Source organism: Scyliorhinus torazame, chromosome 18, assembly GCF_047496885.1.
Source record: "Scyliorhinus torazame isolate Kashiwa2021f chromosome 18, sScyTor2.1, whole genome shotgun sequence".
In the NCBI taxonomy this organism is placed as follows: domain Eukaryota; kingdom Metazoa; phylum Chordata; class Chondrichthyes; order Carcharhiniformes; family Scyliorhinidae; genus Scyliorhinus; species Scyliorhinus torazame.
This window is the reverse complement of record NC_092724.1, coordinates 147,074,477-147,093,794: the sequence shown is the minus strand read 5'-3', so window position 1 is coordinate 147,093,794 and position 19,318 is coordinate 147,074,477. Positions and strand designations below refer to the sequence as shown.

General features: G+C 46.3%; 1 protein-coding gene across 2 annotated transcripts; it reads left to right on the top strand.

The window, feature by feature from the left end:
* The first annotated feature begins 411 nt into the window (after nucleotides 1-411).
* LOC140395594 (inward rectifier potassium channel 2) lies at nucleotides 412-19,032 on the top strand. 2 transcript variants are annotated; one of them, XM_072483557.1, is made up of 2 exons: nucleotides 412-1,057; nucleotides 15,506-19,032. In XM_072483557.1, the coding sequence occupies exon 2, from the start codon at nucleotides 15,730-15,732 to the stop codon at nucleotides 17,008-17,010; it is 1,281 nt and encodes a 426-aa protein (XP_072339658.1). In that variant the 5' UTR covers nucleotides 412-1,057; nucleotides 15,506-15,729; the 3' UTR covers nucleotides 17,011-19,032. The 2 variants fall into 2 exon arrangements, with proteins under 2 accessions (XP_072339658.1, XP_072339659.1); XM_072483558.1 differs by lacking the exon at nucleotides 412-1,057 and adding an exon at nucleotides 9,106-9,283.
* The last annotated feature ends 286 nt before the right edge of the window (nucleotides 19,033-19,318 follow it).

The following is a 19,318-nucleotide window of genomic DNA, read 5'->3' as shown; positions in this document are numbered from 1 at the left end:
ATTATTTTCTGAGGCAACCTTTTTTCAGAGGAAAAGAATCTCACGTATTCAGCAGTGGCTCTCAGTAATTGTAAAAATGGGCCTCACCACTCATTACGTATTTTCCTTCAGGTGATGCATACTTGTTCAGAGCTAAATATGCACTTTCTAATGCAAAGATAAAAGCAAATTACTGCGGATGCTGGAAAGCTTTGACAAAGTGTCATCCAGACTCGAAATGTTAGCTCCCTTCTCTCTCTACAGAAGCTGTCAGACCTGCTGAAATCGTTAGTACTTTCTGTTTTTGATGCACTTTAACACTTTGAAATATATATGAAATTATTATAAATAACAATAACTTGTATAATTTTAATTGTCTGGAGATCAGATTAAGGATATCCATTGTATTCTTCCTTTTATCACAGAATCATAGAGTCAGATCTCATAGAGAGAGAGACATGTGGCCCATATTGCATGTGTGCTTTGGAAGAGCTATCCAATTAGTTTCATTCCCCTGCTCTTTCCCATAACCCTGCAAATTTTACCTCAAGTTTTTATCCAATTATATGAATGAACACACTTCCTTTGAGGCTCAAAAAGTGTTGTGTGGTGAGAAATGAATGGATTGTTGGCCACTCGATACGGCGATACCTGAGTGCTCCACTGCCCTGTTGTAATTCAGATATCCTGAGGCGGAACTGTGTCATTGAGAAAATCAGCAGTAATGTACGACACCCCTAGGCTGGTAAAGTTAGGCAATTTCTAATTCTACATGAGAACCCCTCCTTAGACAGGCTGGAATTGCAGCTTTTCAGTGTGTGGAGGGTTTTCAGACAATGTAAACTGGGAGACGAGAAACAAATGTTGATTGGGGCCCAACTTTTCTTACCAGGGATCGAAAGCTGCCGCAAAACATGGCGATGCTTAAAAATGTTTCTCAGCACGTGAAGAAGTGTTCACCTATGCACTTATGGCAAAGCTGCCTTAGTTTTCTCCCCACAGAATGAAACTGCTTGACGAACATCTTGAAGTTCTTCAAAGTGGGAGGACGTTGCTATGCAACATTGTAAATGTCAAGGTAAGAATTTGCAGATTAGTAGTTGTAGGAAAAAAAGAGCTTGTATATTTTTTTAAGTCTTCCTTTGACGTTCCAATTTAACAGTTTGTTTCTATTATTCATCACTTTGGCAATTCTGAACGTCTTGACATCCAAATTATGCTGTAATGGTGAGATTCACTCGCATCACTGAACCCTTAATGCAAATGGTATATCTGATTTTTAACCTTAACCCTTTAAAATTTTCATTATTATCTATTTATCATTATCCGTCTACATCATTGAACTTAATTATTTTGGCATGTCTGCATAGCACAAGCTGAAAATCTCTCTCCATTAATATTAATTCCCAAAATAATGGCCTCAAGTCAATTGAAATTGAGAAAATATTTTCTTGCGACGGGAGTTTTCCACTCTCTTTTTTTAATTAATAATAATCTTTATTATTGTCACAAGTAGGCTTACATTAACACTGCAATGACGCTACTGTGAAACTCCCCTAGTCGCCACACTCCGGCGCCTGTTCGGGTACATGGAGGGAGAATTTAGAATCCCCAATTCACTTAACAAGCACGTCGTTCGGGACTTGTGGAAGGAAACCGGAGCACCCGGAGGAAACTCACGCAGACATGGGGAGAACTTGCAGACTCCGCACAGACAGTGACTCAAGCGGGAATCGAACCTGGGACCCTGGTGCTGTGAAGCAACAGTGCTAACCACTGTACTACCGTGCCACCCTCTTCCCCTCTGCAATATTAGGGATCACTGACAGGGCATTGTTACACCAGGACGGCATGTGGCACAGTTGTGAGCGCTGCTGCCTCACAGCGCCAGGGACCCGGGTTCGATATCAACCTCGGGTGACTGTGTGGGGCTTTCACATTCTCCCCGTGCTTGCATGGATTTCCTCCGGTTGTCGATCCCTCCCACAGTCCAAAAATGTGCAGGTTTGGTGAATTGCCCATGCTAAATTGCTCCTTAGTATCCAAAGGTTGGTACAGTAATGGGGATAGGGTGGGCGAGTGGGCCCAGATAGTGTGCTCTTTCGTAGGGTCTATACAGACACGATGGGCCGAATGGTCTCCTTCTGCACTGTAGGGATTCTATTATTCTATCATCTGCCCCTATGGCTTTATCCCCCATTAGCATTACTCTTAGCATTTGCATTTCCTCTGACAGTCTTCACTTTTGTTTGGCTCAATTTCAAAAGTTGCCAAATCTCCAGATGGAGCTGCCACCAGACTCAGTTTCAGCAAACTATTTGCTGCCCCTTCAGTGTTCTGGCATTTGCCCCCCCTGTAACCAATATTTTTTCCAGATTTACACTTTAAGGGGTAGGATCTGAGGTGGCAATACGTTGACACTGTTAAAGAAAATGAAATAACCAACAGGATAGTGCACACAAGTCAGTTTATTGAAGTGCGCAAAACAGAATTCAGGAGCATTCGTGAAAATTAAGAGATTGAGGAGTAAGGGGGCAAAAATACTTTGAAAGCAAAGATGGTCTATGAATATGTTGGAGAATTTATAAGGTCATTCGTGCAATGATGAAGCTGGTTGTAGTTACACAACAAATACCGGTGTAATTCCAGCGGCGTGGGCGGGCTCCGGGGTCCTGGGGGGTCGCGGGGCGATCTGGCCCCGGGGGGTGCCCCACGGTGGCCTGGCCCGCGATCGGGGCCCAGCGATCCGCGGGCGGGCCTGTGCCATGGGGAAACTCTTTCCCTTCCGCCTCCGCCACGGTCTCCAGCATGGCTGAGGCAGAAGAGACTCCATCCACTGCGCATGCGTGGGAAACTGTCAGCAGCCGCTGACGCTCCCGCGCATGCGCCGTCCCGAGATGGCATTTCCGCGCCGGCTGGCGGGGCAACAAAGGCCTTTTCCTCCGGCGTCGGCCTAGCCCCTCAATGTTGCGGCTCGGCCCCCAAAGATGCGGAGCATTCCGCAGCTTTGGGGCGGCGTGATGCCCGTCTGATTGGCGCCGTTTTGGGCGCCAGTCGGCGGACATCGCGCCGTTTCGGGAGAATTTCGCCCATGGTCCTGATTCTGAGGTTTGGAATGAGAAAGTTGCTGTATTCAGGAACACCAAGGTGCAGCAGTGGAGGCCCATGTACATCAGCGAATGGCCAGGAATGAGGTCCTCTTCACATCCATGGCACCAAGTAGGCAACTGCAACATGGCAGGAATAGACAAAGTCAAATACCAGAACCATCACCTCCGGGACAGGACATGGGAGCAGTGCAGCATAGATTTCAATTCTCTTCAAATAACTTACAATCACATAATGCCATTAACACAGTGAAACATCCCAGGTACCATACAGGAGCATTATCAAACAGAATTTAATACCAAGTCACATAAGGAGCTATTAGGACAGCTAACAGCTTTGTCAAACGGGTAGTTTTTTAAGACTGTCTTAAAAGGAGGAGGGGAGGCAGCCAAGTATGGGAAGGGGATTCCAGAGCTTATGGCAGAGGCCGCTGTGGGCACGGTGCCAGCGATGAAGTGATGAAAATCAGAGCCATACACATGAGGTGAGAATGTCTCATTTTCTCAGCATTCGGCCTTGTTTTTTTAAACAGTATTTACCCCTCCCCCACTTCATGCAAGAAATACAATGACTTGCATAAATACAGCGAAATATACATGTACAATACCAGGTCCTTACAACAGGTGCTGACAGCATTCTGCCTTTACTGGTTGCAGTTTCAGAGACTGTGGTTATACGCATCACTGTAAATATACAAGGGGTTAATGTAAATACACTATGACTAAGTAAACACTAGAGGGAGCACCAGAGACGTCATGACATGTAGACATACAGCTAATGAACACAGAATAGGACACGACCAATGGGCAGTCAAGACACCCAGAGGTGACACTACCACAAGGGGGCATTACACAACCCATATAAAAGGACAGGGCACACATGCTCTGTCTCTTTCCACAGGCGACACTTAGAGTTGGACAGGGGCAGATCAGAAGCATCACACCCACCACATGGCTTAGAGCAGACTGGTTAGTTAGACTGAGTTACTATAGCAAGATTAGCAAGAGAGTCGAACTCATAGAGAACTGTGCTAATTGTTCAATAAATCACATTGAACTGACTTCAAAGTCTGGAATATCTTTTGGTCAAAGCTGCATCGAGTTGCAGCCTGTGTTATCCAGAGTACATAACGCAACAGAGATATTTCAATCCTGCAGCCACTAGTTCACATTTTGCACTGGGGCCATTTTATTTTCAAATGGTCAGAAGGTGCTGCTTCTGCTGTGGAGAGGATCAGAAGCAGTGAGACGGACAGCCTTGATCCAAGTCTTAACCTAATGGGGAGGAATGGCAAAGGCTAGAGGGTACTTAGAACAAAACTTATAATAAGAAGTGTTGTAAGATAGTATATGTGGCAGTCATTTACGCACAGCAAGGTCTTGTGAACAGTAATGTGACAGTGACCAGAAAACCTGCAAGGATGTTGACACCACACTACCAGAAGGACGTGAAGGCTTTGGAGAGAGTACAGAAAAGGTTTACCAGGATATTGCCTGGTATGGAGAGTATTAGCTATGAGGAGAGATTGAATAAACTGGGATTATTCTCCCTAGAAAGATGGGGGCTGAGGCTAAAATTATGAGGGTTATAGATAGAGTGAACAGTTAGAGGCTTTTCCCAGGGCGGAAATGACAATTACAAGGGGACACAAGTTCAAGGTGAGGGGGGGAAAGGTTCAGTGGAGATGTGCGCGGGAGGCTTTTTACACAGAGGGTGGTGGTGGCTTGGAATGCATTAACAATGAGGTGGTTGAGGCAGATACGTTAGCGACCTTTAAGACTTTTCTAGACAGACACATGAGCAGATGGGGGAGAGAAGGATGCAGGTGGCTGGTCTCGATAGGGCATGTGATTGGCACAAGCTTGGGGGGCTGAAGGGCCTGTCCCTGTACTCTACTGTTCTTTGTTCTTTGAGTAGAACTCCCCTGCTATTCTTTGAAATAGAATCATGGGATGGTTATTGTCGACTCAAGAGGTGAAACGGCGCCTTAGTTAAAATCCCATCTGAAATGACAACTGCGACAATGGCACACTCCCACGTACTGTACAGGATCGCTGGTCTGGATTGTGTGCTTAGGTCTCTTGGGTGTGTCTTGATAATTCACAACCTGCCCAATACATACATATTCCCCAATAATCACACAATGAAGAACTAAATACCAGCAATGCTGGAAATCTAAAATAAAGGAGAAAATGCGGGAAATTCTCAGCATGTCTGGCAGCATCTGTGGAGAGAGAAACAGATGACCTCTCATAAATCACACAGGGCCACCTTGCGTTGCATAGCACTTTCACTGATTGGCTGCCAACTAACCCTCCCATATCATGTTAACCCTTGTTTCTCTTTCCTTATCTTTCCCAACACTTCCCAAGGCTCTGGGTAATTGGGAAGAGCATCGCCTGTAAGTTTTTCTCCTAGTCACGCATCATTGTGACTCCATGGCTGTACATTACATCAGTGTAACTTCATATTTTCTAACCCTGAGAGGGGCCTTGGCTGCCCTTGTGAAAGCTCCACCCCCCCCCCCCCCCCCAACAAAAGGTGGATGGATTGGCAGCGAGAAATGCATCTTCCTTTTCAGACAGTGTTGCTCTTCCCTGTCACAACGAGTTAAATCAGCCACCATCTTACTACCTCAGTCCAACAGCAGCACAAACTCTCTGCGTTCCTACCAGCAGTCCTGAAACCTCAGAACAGAACCACTTTCAGCCCTGGGGTGTCTCCCAAATTTTCAGGGTGGGGGAACCTTTTTTTCTGGGTGGGAGTGGGGGAGGGGGGCAGATCTGGGAGCTCAGAACAGGGGCACTTTTGGGGTATTTTCAGGACATGGGTGTCAGGCCAATGAACCACTTTTGGGGTTCCTTACGCAGGACCAAAGAGGCAGGGTCATTTTAAAGATACCCCAGTCCCTGACAGAGGGTAAAAATCAGGAAACAAGTTCCAAGCTGTGACATTGGGATTCTTATCTATGACAATGAGTAAGTGATCATATTAGGGATTGGATGTTGCTCAGAAGGAAAGTTCTGTTTCTGAAAATGTGCCTCATGAAAACGCAGATGGAATGAGCAAAAATATCACTTAAACATCGCAACCGTACTCAGAGACTTCAGACCCACCCACTGCAGCTTAAGTGCTCTTGTGTTATTTGCGCGCAAACATTATTTTGGAACAAACACATTGGAAGAAAAAGTCTATTTCTCGGAAACTAAGAAGTCCCTAAAAGCCCTGAAGTGAAGCTGGCCTCAAAGCACGAGTTAACAGCAGCTCCATCAGTCTGGGGCAAGGATTTCCACCTCCCACTGGCACCATCTTGTGGGCTAACAAGGGGATTACAGAGGGCTAGTTTCCCGCCAAGTAGCAAAAACAGACATCAAAGACGTATTTTGAGCAACACCAAAGTCTGAACCCGCGTAATGCAAAATATTAGGCAGCAAATTAGTAAAGGGCCAGGACAAATATCAAGATTTTGCAAATGCAGAAAATTAAAACCTTCTGTCAACGCAGAAGTGAAGTTCAGCTAAAAGTTGTCTGTACACCTGGGTTTGTTCATTTCCCACAGGGTGGGTCTGTTCATCATGGCACACTGGGAATTACTTTAATTCCATTTTAATCAGGACGGCGGTCTCCAGGATTGTTTGTGGAAATAATCGGCAATTTCAGGATTAGGTGTATTTTATTTTTGCAAGATCATTCCGAGCAGTTAAAGAACCCCTTCTTGTCTGCAAGACTCGGTTCGATTCAATCTGGTGTTTTCTGCCCACGATAGAAAACGCAGCCACTATTCCAACCCCGTCTCTCCCGCCCGTTTCTATTACTTTCCCAACGCGAGTGTGTCAGGGCTAAATATGGAAGGGGTTTGTTTCGATGCAGGAAATAGACCTGAATGGAACCGGCAGCCCCCCCCCCACCCACTGCTACAACAGCAAAGTACTCCAACCCGTTTGAGAGGTGCCAGAAACAGGTGCAGCCACTGGGGGTGGGGTGTATCCTGAACACTCATTCAGGGTAGATCTGGCACTCCTGGCTGCCAGCTCAGTCTGTTCATCCTTGAGCGTTTCCTCTGCCCCGAAACGCACATAACAGTAACAGCAATGTTACTGATTAACCGGCTCCTTATCTTCCCGATGGTCCCCTGGTAGCAGCCACGCCGCTTTCGACTCGCAAAGCACAAGCGGTGATGTTATTTTATTTTTTTCTGATTTGTGATGGGAAGCAGCTAGCTAGGGACACTACAGAATCATTGGAACAGAGAGGGTGGCCCCCTCAGTGTCTGTGCCGGCTTCGGGAAAGAACTATCCAATTAGTCTCACCCCTCTCTCTCGTAACCCTGTCTGCCCTTCTGCTCTTTTTCAACCCTGTTGAGGGTCTGCTTCTTTTCAAGTGTGTGAAAGTCACAATTAATTCTGCCTCCCCAATCCTTTCACATAGTGCATTCCGAATGAGAACTCGCTGAGCGCATTTTACTCCTCCCCTCCCCGTTGTGGTTATTTCATCAATGACCTGTGCGCTCTCGCTACCGACCTTCCTCTCGGCCTGTCAAACCCCTCCTCAGTATTCCCATCTTTCACCAAATTAACACACATCTGGGCATTCCCTGGGGCTGGGAGAGCACTTGCCTTTGAGTTTTGGGGACAGCTCCACAATGTCAGCACCGATTGACCCTTCAAATTTTGATCGATTCCTGATGTCGGTCCTATTATAAATCGATCGATTTGCAATTACAGCACTGCTATGTGATCTGACACCAGATATATTGTTATTGGTACAGGAACTGCTCGGAAATAAAGTGTTTTTTCTCCCCAAGCGGTTGTCAATTTCATCAACTTTAAATTTAAAGAGGGTCATTTTTCATTACAAAAAAAATAATTAGAGCAAAAAGTCCAAGGTTGTTAATCTGATCTGGACCTTGTTAACGGTACATATTTTAACAATTGTACACGCCGCCTTGTATTATGGGTGGGACACGGGCTGTAAAGGATGGGGTCCAAATCGCTGCTGTTGGCTGGTACACTTATTGGAGAACACATTTATGAGACAATGACTTTTCCCATCACAACATTATCATTTGGTGCCATCGCACGCCTTTGCTGCTCAATAAACTTTCTGAAGAAACTTGAAGCCTTGAACTAAGTTGAACAAAGCGGAACGTTTAGCCTGTGAACGTCACCCTGGGAATATCTTCAAACAACAGTCGGGGAGATTTGAAGGAATAGAATAGGGATTTTTTTTTGCCAGCGGGCAGATGATCAACAACTTGTCTCATGTGGCAACTGCCGGATCTTATAATCTTTCATGTTTAGGATTCTGGCGCTGGTGCCGTCACGATATTCCTAGGAATAATATGAAATATAAATAAATACATGCACACCATAAATTGTAACACTTACGCCATTTATTCAACAACTAACTAATATGAATAGCCGGCACTGATAATGCATCCATTAAGTGTGGGAAGCGAGCAAACGTTAAGTGAGGGGCTGCAGTCTGCGAACAGCTCCCACTGCCCTACCTGAGCAACAGTCAGCTGGGCAACAACGCAGGGGGAGCCATTAGCAGGGACGCTTCCCCAGTTCTAACCCTTTCGATTGAACCCATGAGTGGGATTCCCCAGTGCCATTAAACAAGCAACGAGCAGGGAGTGCAACGAGCCAATTCCTAACTGAGAAGCAACAAATGGTGTGTGTCATTTCATCTGATCCCATCCGCACAGCTCCCCCGGTAGCTGTGCCGCTCACGCAGATACCTGTGTGCATGTATCGCTGCAGCGGCCAAGAAAGTCTCATTGTCAAGTTTCAAAAGTTGAAATCGACGCGAGAGGGGCGGGAGGGGGGGAGGTGGGAGGGACCGAGCGGACCCCCGCCGATTGGCGGAGGGGGCTGTCACTCAGGCGGCCCCGCCTGCTCATTGGTGGGGAGGTGCGCGAGGAGGGCGGGGCCCCGGCCCCAGCCCTGGCCAGCCTCTATCTATATATGTGGTGAGTGGAGCCGGCTGGTGTCAGAAACAGCTGAGACACAGACCGCAACAGGGTAGGATATTGCTGCACGACCCCACTCCACAGCACCAGCATTACTCCCCACCCTCCCTCCCTCTCTCTCAGCCACCCCTCAAGAGACAAAGTTACTGTGAACTAGTGCAAGGCACAGCCGCCGGGAGCTCCCAAATGACAGTCTCACACAGATCTGCAAACACTGAACAGGTAACCAGCATTCAGATCCAAGTCTTTTCCTCCATTCATCGGTGTCACCAGAGGGTTTGGAGAGTCTTGATTGTTTTTCCCTCTCTTTCTCTGTCGCAGGCCAGGCGAGATTCTGCGTCTGCCAGGGTGGGGAGGGGTGAAATGCTGTAATTTGACCGGGGGCTTGCATAATTGACTTTTCGTTCAGGATTTCCACCTTTCTGTGGGTTGGGGGGGGGGGGGGGGGGAAACCAGGGGGAACCAATGTCCAAAAAAAGATCCCCTCCTTCCCGGGTTCAGCACAAACGGCATTTGGACTACCGGTTTCGATCTGAATGAGCGCTGCGGTCACTGGTTCGAGCCCAGACTGTGCATGTTAAATGGCATTAATTTCTGTTTAAGAAAAGCAAATTGTGACCAATGTTTTTTTTTTGGGGGGGGGGGGGGGGCGAATTGGACTGACTCGTTTGTTTATTTACTTTTTGTTTGTTTTGGCTCCTGAGCCCAGTTTATTTATTTACTGTTTTTAAAGAGTCTTCCTGGAGAGGGAAGCGCCAGCGGAGTGGAGTTTTCCACCTTCAGGAGCGAGCGAGTTGTTAAAAGACTCCGAGCTCCCTTTCCACTGGCTCTGGGTTCAGGTGGAAGGGGACGGGACAAGTGCTGGGGTCTGGACCGCCTGTGAAGATCTCCTGCACACTCTGCTCGCCCCCCCCCCCCCCTTCCTCCCCAAAGTTGGCAGCTGAAATAGGAAGTTGGAGGTTTTAAAGGAGTGAATGGCAAAATAATATTTTGAAAGTAGCATCGCTGCGGAGGGGAGGAAGGACATTTCGCCCCGCCGTGGACAGATTTTTGATTATTTTTTTGGCAGCCCGGCAGCTTTCTGCAGACATGGGGCGGTTGGACAAGCGGGAGCTGTGAATGGACCGTGTCCCGGGACATTCGCCACTTCCAGTGTCCCCAAGCACAGCTCCAAGTCTCTCTCCACTCATCCCTCCCCCTTGTTTTAATTTGTCAACATATTTTGCCTTTATTTGTATTGATTGCCACATCTAGTTCATTATAAACACGGAGAACACTGCCTCACACGGACCTTGGTGGTGGGGGTGACGGATGGGGCTGGGGGATGACTGGGGTGGGGTGTGTGGCTGGAGTGGGGGGGGGGGGGCGACTGGGGTGGGTGACTGTTTTTTTTTGGCTGGAGTGGGGGGCGACTGGCGTGGGAGATGTGACTGTGGGTGTGTGTGGCTGGAGTGGGGGGTGACTGGGGTGGTGGGTGTGAGGCTGGAGTGGGGAGTGTGTGGCTGGAGTGGGGGGTGGCTGAGGTGAGGGTGCCTGGTGGGGTGGGGGGTGAGGCTGGAGTGGGGGGGGGGGGGGTTACTTGGTGTGTGTGGGTGGAGGGTGAGGGTGCCTGTGGGGGGGGGGGGGGGTGACTGGGTAGGGTGAGGGTGAAGCTACCGAATGAAAATCTGGGCAGAGAAATGGAAACTGGGCGGTTTGGTATGAGTCACTCGGAGCAACAGCTCACTGGGCAGAATCGGCCACCGATCCATAGAGCAGGCAGCCTGCAGCATCCTGACATTCCAGAATACCTGCCACTACACCTTTTACCCTCCAGCTTCCCACCCTCCCAGCCTCACTTCCCAGATTTATAATCACCTTTCGCTCTTCATTTAACCCCAATCTTTCTCTGAACTCCCCCCACACCAACCCCCTAACAATCTCCTCCAGCGACCTGTGGCACACACTCAGCCGGCCCAGGTTGCTGGCTCTGGCTGCAGCGCGGGGTTGCCCCCCCCCGGGCGCTGCTTCTGCTGCTCTCAGCGGCGAGGCAGCAACAAGTGCACTTCAGCTGGGCAGCAGGAGGGGCGGTGCCTAGCTGCCCCTGACTCTCTGCTGTCCCCTGCAGTCAGAAGCAGGGGTAAGAGATGGCCCAGGGGGGCTGGGGGACAAGGTCTTTACCCTCACAGGGGAAGGGGACGAGAAAAGCACCAGGGTTGCCCCTTCTAGCCGGGGAGAGACTGGGGTGAATTTGCTGCTCCGGGGTGTGTGTGCCTGTGTGTGTATGTTAGGGGGATGCGGGGTGGGGGGGGGAGGGGGAGACAAGCTTGCGACTGCACTGTCTGACAATGTCTGCCCTGTGCAGTTAGAGGAGAGCTCGGGCTGTCACACAGCAGTTTCACCTTTAGCTGACAGCTGGAAGAGAAGGGGCTGACTAGTGTGAATGTGAAATTCCTGGATTTGCTCCACAAGAGTTCTCTGCAGCTCCGACAAGAACGGCCTCCTTTCTCGTTCCTCTTGCCCCCCTCCAATCAGCGGGTGGTCACGAAGCAGTTTGACTGGGTGGCATTTTAACTGTATCCTTCCCACCGTTCTGATCTGGTCGAGGTAGCTTTCCTGGTCTGGAAGGGGTCTATTCAGGGGGGAACAGTTTCGGACGAGGCAACATTGGCAATGCAGGAATACAGCGGGAAGGGAAGAGAACTGGAGAGGGAGGGAGGGAGGGAGAGTGTGGAGACTGCCACTGAGTTAGAACAGGAGGATAGGGGTGGGGGGAGGTCAGCACCAGGAGCGTTCGGGGAGGGGGGTGGATGTCAGGTGCAAGTGGGGTTTCAGAAAGTCTGAGCAGTAAGTGGGCTGTGGAGAGGGCAGTACCAGGAAGTGGGGGTGGACCCAGGAGAGGGAATGGAGCAAGGAGACACAAATGCCCTGTGTCAGTCTGTCCTTCAAATCTGGGGTGCAATCCAACCCAAGATTGATCTGATCCCCATGCCTCCTCCATCCAATGGTCTTCCTCCGTAGTTATACAGCCAAAGCAGAACAGCAACTATCCCAAGAGAGACTTGGTAAGGTCAGCAGAGGAGACAATTCTACAGACTGTGCTGAAAAGGGCAATTGCAGTGGCACAGTGGAAGGTTGACTGCGCCCACTCTTGAGGTGTTATTGTTGACTCTGGCAGGTGTGGGGGGGGGGGTGTCAAGTTCTGCTTGAAAGGTTATTTCTGAGGGTTAGCTCCTCTGCCTACCACTGTTAAACTGATGCCCTGAGAGGCACAATTATGGAGATGTCCAGTGAGTAGGCTGGATGGCACAGTGGTTAGCACTGCTGCCTCACAGTACCAGGGACCCGGGTTCGATTCCGTCTTTGGGTCACTGTCCGTGCGGCGTTTACACTTTCTCCCCATATCTGCGTGGGTTTCCTCTGGGTGCTCCGGTTTCCTCCCACAGTCCAAAGATGTGCTGGTTAGGTGTATTGACCATGCTAAATTGCCCCTTAAGTGTCCAAAGATTTGCAGTTTAGGTGAGGATTTGGGGATAGGGTGAGGTGGGCTGGGAAGTGGGTGTGCGTAGGTTGCTCTTTCAGGTGGCCAGTGCAGACTCGATGGACCGAATGGCCTCCTTCTGCACTGTAGGAATTCTACAGTTCTATGGAAGAGGGTTGCTAGGCAGAGCAGTGATACAAAGGGTAGGCAGGTACACTGAGTGCGGTGCAAGAGATAGAACCTCCTGTTACTAAGGCACGCCTTTTAAAATTCTCTTTCCACTGTTTGGATGCACACAATTAAAATAATTGACAACGTGAAGATAGTCCAGAATGGGTTCTTTTAACCGAGCAAGTTCTGATTTGGAATACACTGCTGGAAAAGGCAGGGAAAGCAGACTGTCCGATCCAAAAAGAAATTGGGCATATATATTTTTTTTTAAAAGGAGGGATTTGCAGGAATAAGGGGAAGAAGTGGGGATTGGGACTAATTGGCAGCTCTTTCAAAGAGCTGCCACAGATAGGATGGGCCGAGCTGCCTGACTCTACAAATGCAGATGATCGAAACTGGAGAGAGAGAGCAGGGATAGAGTTGAAGCATCGAGGGGGAAAAAAACACTGTTTGCCTGGAAACATAGCAGATGAAGGCTTGATGCAGGAAAACACTGAGAAGGGACAAAAATCTCAATAATACTCACCGGTGACCCAGCTGGGGAGAGGTTAATGGTGTTCTGGGAGCTTCGGTGATGCAGTCTTTGTGGAGCAATAAAAGAAAATAGGAACTGGACTGTTTTATCAAGTCAGAAAAGAATAAATCGGATTGATTACACTTACAGACACTGGCCAGACCTGGCTGTGAGTTCTGAATGCATTCAGCCATTGAAAGCACAAGGGGTTGTCATTTCTCAGATGCAACGCAGAGAAGTGCAGGTGGATGATCCCTAGTGTCAGGGAATGAGTTGTAGAAAAATAAAGTGTACGAAATAAATCTGCAATCTCCAGTTTTGGAAGGGGAATGTGAGGGGGGAGACAATAAATAATTTTCTAAGCTGCTGAATGCAATGGGAAATATTAATTGTGAGCACCCCCTACCACCGTCCCCTCCCCACCCCGAGTTAAACCATATCTGGCAGAAAAGGCAACATCATTTAAGAACTGTTCCTGCAAATTTCACACTCTTGTCAGGAAACAAAGGATCATTCATACCTGGGTTAGATAATGGTTGCAAACACACCAGATTGTAGTTAAACAGTATTTTCTGTGACCTGTGGGTGTCCAGACCACCACAGCCAATTCTCTATTATTTGAAATGCAGCCCTGCTTTAATATAAGAAACACACGGCAATGTCTTACTAACAACACTTGAGATGCACATGGCCAGATAATCTCTTTTAATGTTTTTGATCTGAGGGATAAATGTTGTTGATGGCACTCGTAGAGCATAACAACTCTTCTTTGAATAGCAGCATGGGATCTTTTATATTCCCCCCACCCCCCGCTCCACCCTGAGAACAGATTGGAAGCTGGTTTAATGTCGCATCAATCTGAATCCCTGGCCTGTGGCCTGAACCCTCAGCCTGCCCCTCTGAGGTGGCTATCTAATGAGTTATGGGTGATCTTATGAATGTATCTGCACATTCTCAGATATTAGCTCATCAAGTGTGTTGACAACCTGAGGTTCACGCTGGTAGTTTAAAATAAAGGTTGAATAATTGAATATGTTACTTCCTTGAGGTATATTCCTGGTTTGTGTTATCGAAAAGATTCCCAGCTCTCTCTCCTCGATGGACTCTGATTAATCGAGTCCCACTCACAGTTACACTGCCATATTTTTCTTGTAAGCCAAACTCTCCATACATTATGCATGCACCCCTGTCCATGTAAAACAATCTCACATTTTCATTGTAACACTTACAAGTGCCATTTACTTAATACAGATGACCCAAGGGAAGGGAGGGAAGAAGGAAAATAAATTAATGAAAGCAACAAGAGGGTCTGAGTTGAGATTCCAAAATGATCATCAGTTCCAGACGCAACATTTGAAACATTGTGGGCCCAATGTGCTGAGCTCTAAAATTAGTTGCATTACTGTATTTCATTGGTATTCTTTTATTGTGGCGAGGAGTTATTTGGCAATCACAGTAAAATCATACACTCATATAAACATTCAGTGGCTTATTTAACAATCTGTATCGCAGCATTGCTTTTGTTAAAATACCCTCCATTGTGAACTGTATTTATATAAAAATCATTTCGGTGCTGTTAAATATGCAGCAAAACACAGATTAAAGTAGAATGGGATTTATACCGGTCTCCTTCTATGTCATTGCAAACTGAAAGAAATGGGAAGGCATGTTAATACGCCATCTGTATTGTTAGCTGTATATAATTAGACTGAAGTGATTATTTGAGCTTAAGATCATTTTAATCTCATGTGGGATAAAATAGCAGTGTCGAGCTCAAGCACTTTAAGCAGCTGTAAAGTTGCCGTTCCAGTTTAATTTGTATGCTGTTGGGTTTTGATGGCATATTTGTTATAAAATGGTTCAATACTTTGTCGCTCAAAAGTTTGGTTGGTTGTTAGCAGCCATTGCTACACAGAGACTGGAATGTATTCAGGTTAATTGGATCACATTGATCCACTAGAAGCGATGCCCTAATTTAAAATGTGCTGCAAATGTTTTGTCTGTCTTTGCATTGCTGTAACAGTACACAGTGTAATTTCCATCCTTAATCATCACTAAACCAGCCTGGCCAAGAATTCTAATCTCTATTAGAACTTCACAAATTCATTTAGTATTTTAATTACCAAGATTTGGCCCTGATCTTTATTTTAGCTGGCGATTAGTGTGCAATCCTTAATTTTCCCTCACAGTAACATTCACAAGTGTTTCCTATAAATTACTTCCATTATTTAAATGTTCAGAAGCGATTGTACTGCTATGATTTTATTTGATAGTAAATTTGATTTTGTTTCTTTAACAGATCATACTCGAGTGAGTTCTAAATTACAATAGATTATTGGATTGCCAAGTGCTCACCTGTATAGGAGACAGCTTGGTGGAAAGCCAAGGACACCTGCGGAGGTCTACTTTTCACAGACGTGGTGTGCTCTTCCACAACGTTCAAAACTGTTTCTTCAAAGGTTGCTCCAAAAATTTTCAAGACTGTATCCCAAAGTAGAAACGCAACAGTCCCAGGCGTTGGCAATGGGCAGCGTGCGTGCCAACCGCTACAGCATTGTATCCTCAGAGGAAGACGGGATGAAACTGGCTACAATAGCAGTTGCCAATGGCTATGGCAATGGCAAAAGCAAAATACACACCAGGCAGCAATGCCGGAGTAGATTTGTGAAGAAGGATGGCCATTGTAATGTTCAGTTTGTAAATATGAGTGAGAAAGGACAGCGCTACTTGTCGGACATCTTCACAACCTGTGTGGACATTCGCTGGCGGTGGATGCTGGTCATCTTCTGCCTGTCCTTCATTCTGTCCTGGCTGTTGTTTGGTTGCATGTTTTGGCTTATTGCACTGATGCATGGTGACTTGGATGCCAAAGTGGGGCATAAACCATGTGTTTCCGAGGTCAAAAGCTTTACTGCTGCATTTCTATTCTCCATCGAGACACAGACCACGATTGGATATGGCTTCCGCTGTGTGACAGAAGAGTGTCCCATAGCTGTGTTCATCGTAGTATTTCAGTCCATTGTGGGCTGCATCATTGATGCTTTCATCATTGGTGCTGTCATGGCCAAGATGGCCAAACCAAAAAAGAGAAATGAAACGCTAATCTTCAGTGACAATGCTGTGATCGCTATGAGAGATGGAAAGCTCTGCTTAATGTGGCGAGTTGGAAACTTACGCAAAAGCCATTTAGTGGAAGCCCATGTACGGGCCCAGCTGCTTAAATCTAGAATAACACCAGAGGGTGAATACATACCCTTGGATCAAGTAGACGTTAATGTAGGCTTTGATAGTGGAATAGATAGAATATTTCTCGTGTCACCTATTACAATAGTACATGAAATTGATGAAGACAGTCCTTTCTATGACTTGAGCAAACAGGACATGGACAATGCAGACTTTGAAATCGTCGTGATTCTTGAAGGAATGGTGGAAGCTACAGCAATGACCACTCAATGTCGCAGCTCGTATCTTGCCAGTGAAATTCTCTGGGGTCACCGATTTGAACCAGTGCTCTTTGAGGAGAAAAACTACTACAAAGTTGACTATTCCCGCTTTCACAAAAGCTACGAGGTGCCTAACACGCCTCTCTGTAGCGCCAGGGACTTGGCAGAAAAGAAATACATGCTCACCACACCCAACACTTTCTGTTATGAAAATGAAGTGGCCCTCATGAACAAAGACGATGAGGACAGTGAGACTGGGACACCAGCCAGTCCAAGCACAGAGACGTTAACTAACACGGACCATAATCAGGCCACAGTTCCACTTGAGCCTCGCCCACTGAGACGAGAATCTGAAATCTAATGCCAAAAAGTATCTTTCTTTTTTAAAAAGAGAGTATCCATCAAAGCATATTGTGCTTAACAGTGCCCAGAACGGCGACCCAAGTAAAGGGTACTATTGAAGTCAGGCCTTCGCTGAAAGACGGTCCTGTACAGATTGTTCTTCTTTTATGATGGACTGCAGGAAATCAGTTCTTTCAAACAAAGCACTAATAATAATTTTGACCTGACAAAGAGGCACATAATAGTATATGCAGTGGCATATATTAGAAGTACGGCAAAACTTGAACTTGCAGGAAAGACTGGATGGATGTAAGTTAACCTGATAACTATCGACCTGAACAAAATGGCTCTCAATTGAAACCTATAGCCATGAGCAAGGTTTTATCTGCTCTAAATGGTTTAACTGAACACCTGAAAGAACACTGACCACTGAAGACCCATTTAATAGACAATGGTCTTGCTGTTAATAAGTGAAGTTTCAGCTTATATAATATTTATTTTCTAAGTTTTCTTCAATTGATTTATTGTGAACAAATCAAAATCAGTATTTATGATTCCTGTGTTTTTTTTAAAAATACCATCGATTAAAATTTGGTTTGATTTTTTTTTCTCCTATTGACCTATTTTGGTTTCCAAAGATTTGGCTGACTTAGTCCTTGGTGGTAGTGACCCACGCATATGAATACTTTGACAGTTTGCCGCACTGACGCCAAAGTTCATTGTTCCACTGTTAAGAAAGAAAATAATACATTGAGATATCTTTGGCTATTGCTCTCACATGATATTGTCTCCCTTTTCCATTGTAAAGTCACGTTTAACGAATGGGCGAAGTCAAGCTTGGCTGGCTATCCAACAATCAGAGGTATTAGGATACTTTTCTTCCACCCAAAATGTTAATATGGGAAGATTCAGCTTTCCTGAGAACGTTCTTCCCCTGTAAGCAATTAATGGATATCCATCTGCTTGCTCATTCACCAGCCTCTTGCTGATCCATATCCTCTTTAGGTTCAAGGGCGAAACAATTTTACCTGCAGACCTTTCGAGCTGTTGGTGTTATTTCAATTGTCCAAATGGTGTTGAGACTTAGGTGTGAATGTGATGGAAAGTCATTTCACCACTTTGTTCTCCCTCCCACTCTCTCCAAATGTTGGAATGATTCTCTTGAAACACCCTTGAGGATTAGCTGAGACCTGGTCGATGGTGGCAAGACACAGTACTGTCCTGAGACTTAGATTTGAGTTACCATGGCAGGAAGTCAGGAAATTAACCAACTGAGTATCAGAACCACTTGCACAAGAAACAAACCTGAGGTGCATTGCTAGCTTTCTGGGATGTTATGTGGCATGGTGCTGTTGCAACAAAGTAACTCACATTAGACTGAAGTAGAAGTCCTATGCAAGCCCTATGGTACTAGCCCTCAGAAACCTTGAGGGTCTGTGGCTTATCTGACCTGCTAATCTGAATGACGCTGGACAGAGGTGGGGACTATGGGGAGGCTAAATTGCCATTTAAAAAAGGTATTGTTCATGGAAAGTTGCAAAGAATTTTAAACTCTTTTGTTTTTCATTATCTGTGCTTCGAATGAGAGTGCCCTCGTTCTTGATATTTTCCTTTTCACTCCAGTCCAATTTAGTTAGCTGCCATTTTGATGTCACACTACTCGTTCAAGTCTGTCACCCTACATTCCAGAACTGGTTTTTCAGGGAAAGAAGACTGTTACAACTGTGTCTACATACTTGGACCAATCTCCCAAGTGTTCACAGGCCGTTTACTTAATCTATAATATATAGTCAATGCGACAGATATAGCGAAAGCATTTTGGGTCCTCAACAAAATTTCAGCAGAATTAACTGAATTAACTTCTCGTCACTTGTAATAGTGTAAAGGCTCACTGAAGCTTTCAAAATATACTCTTCAAATATCATTTGCTTGGTAACATGCACGGTTAAAAAAAAACTTCCAATATTGTTCATTTATGAGCTTAATATTAAGGGCATTGGAAGTAAGACAGAATTTTTTTTTTGGATTACCAGTATTTTCTGTGGGGACGGGGGTGGGGGGCTGGGAGGGGGCAGGCAGTTGGTTGCGGGATGGAAGTTAGAAATACTGAACTTGTTTTGGTCCGGTGGTTGAAGGTTATTGACATTCTGAGACGAAACATGAAAATGGGGTCAGCATGTATACCAACCCTATTACAAGTGGTCTTCTTGCCAACCCTAATTATAGCTTCATGAGTAAACAGGCTCTTGGAGCACTTTGAATCGCCCCTTTCGGAAAGTGGCAGCTTTCGTTACGCGGCAAGTGGTTATCAGTACATTAGAAGTAAG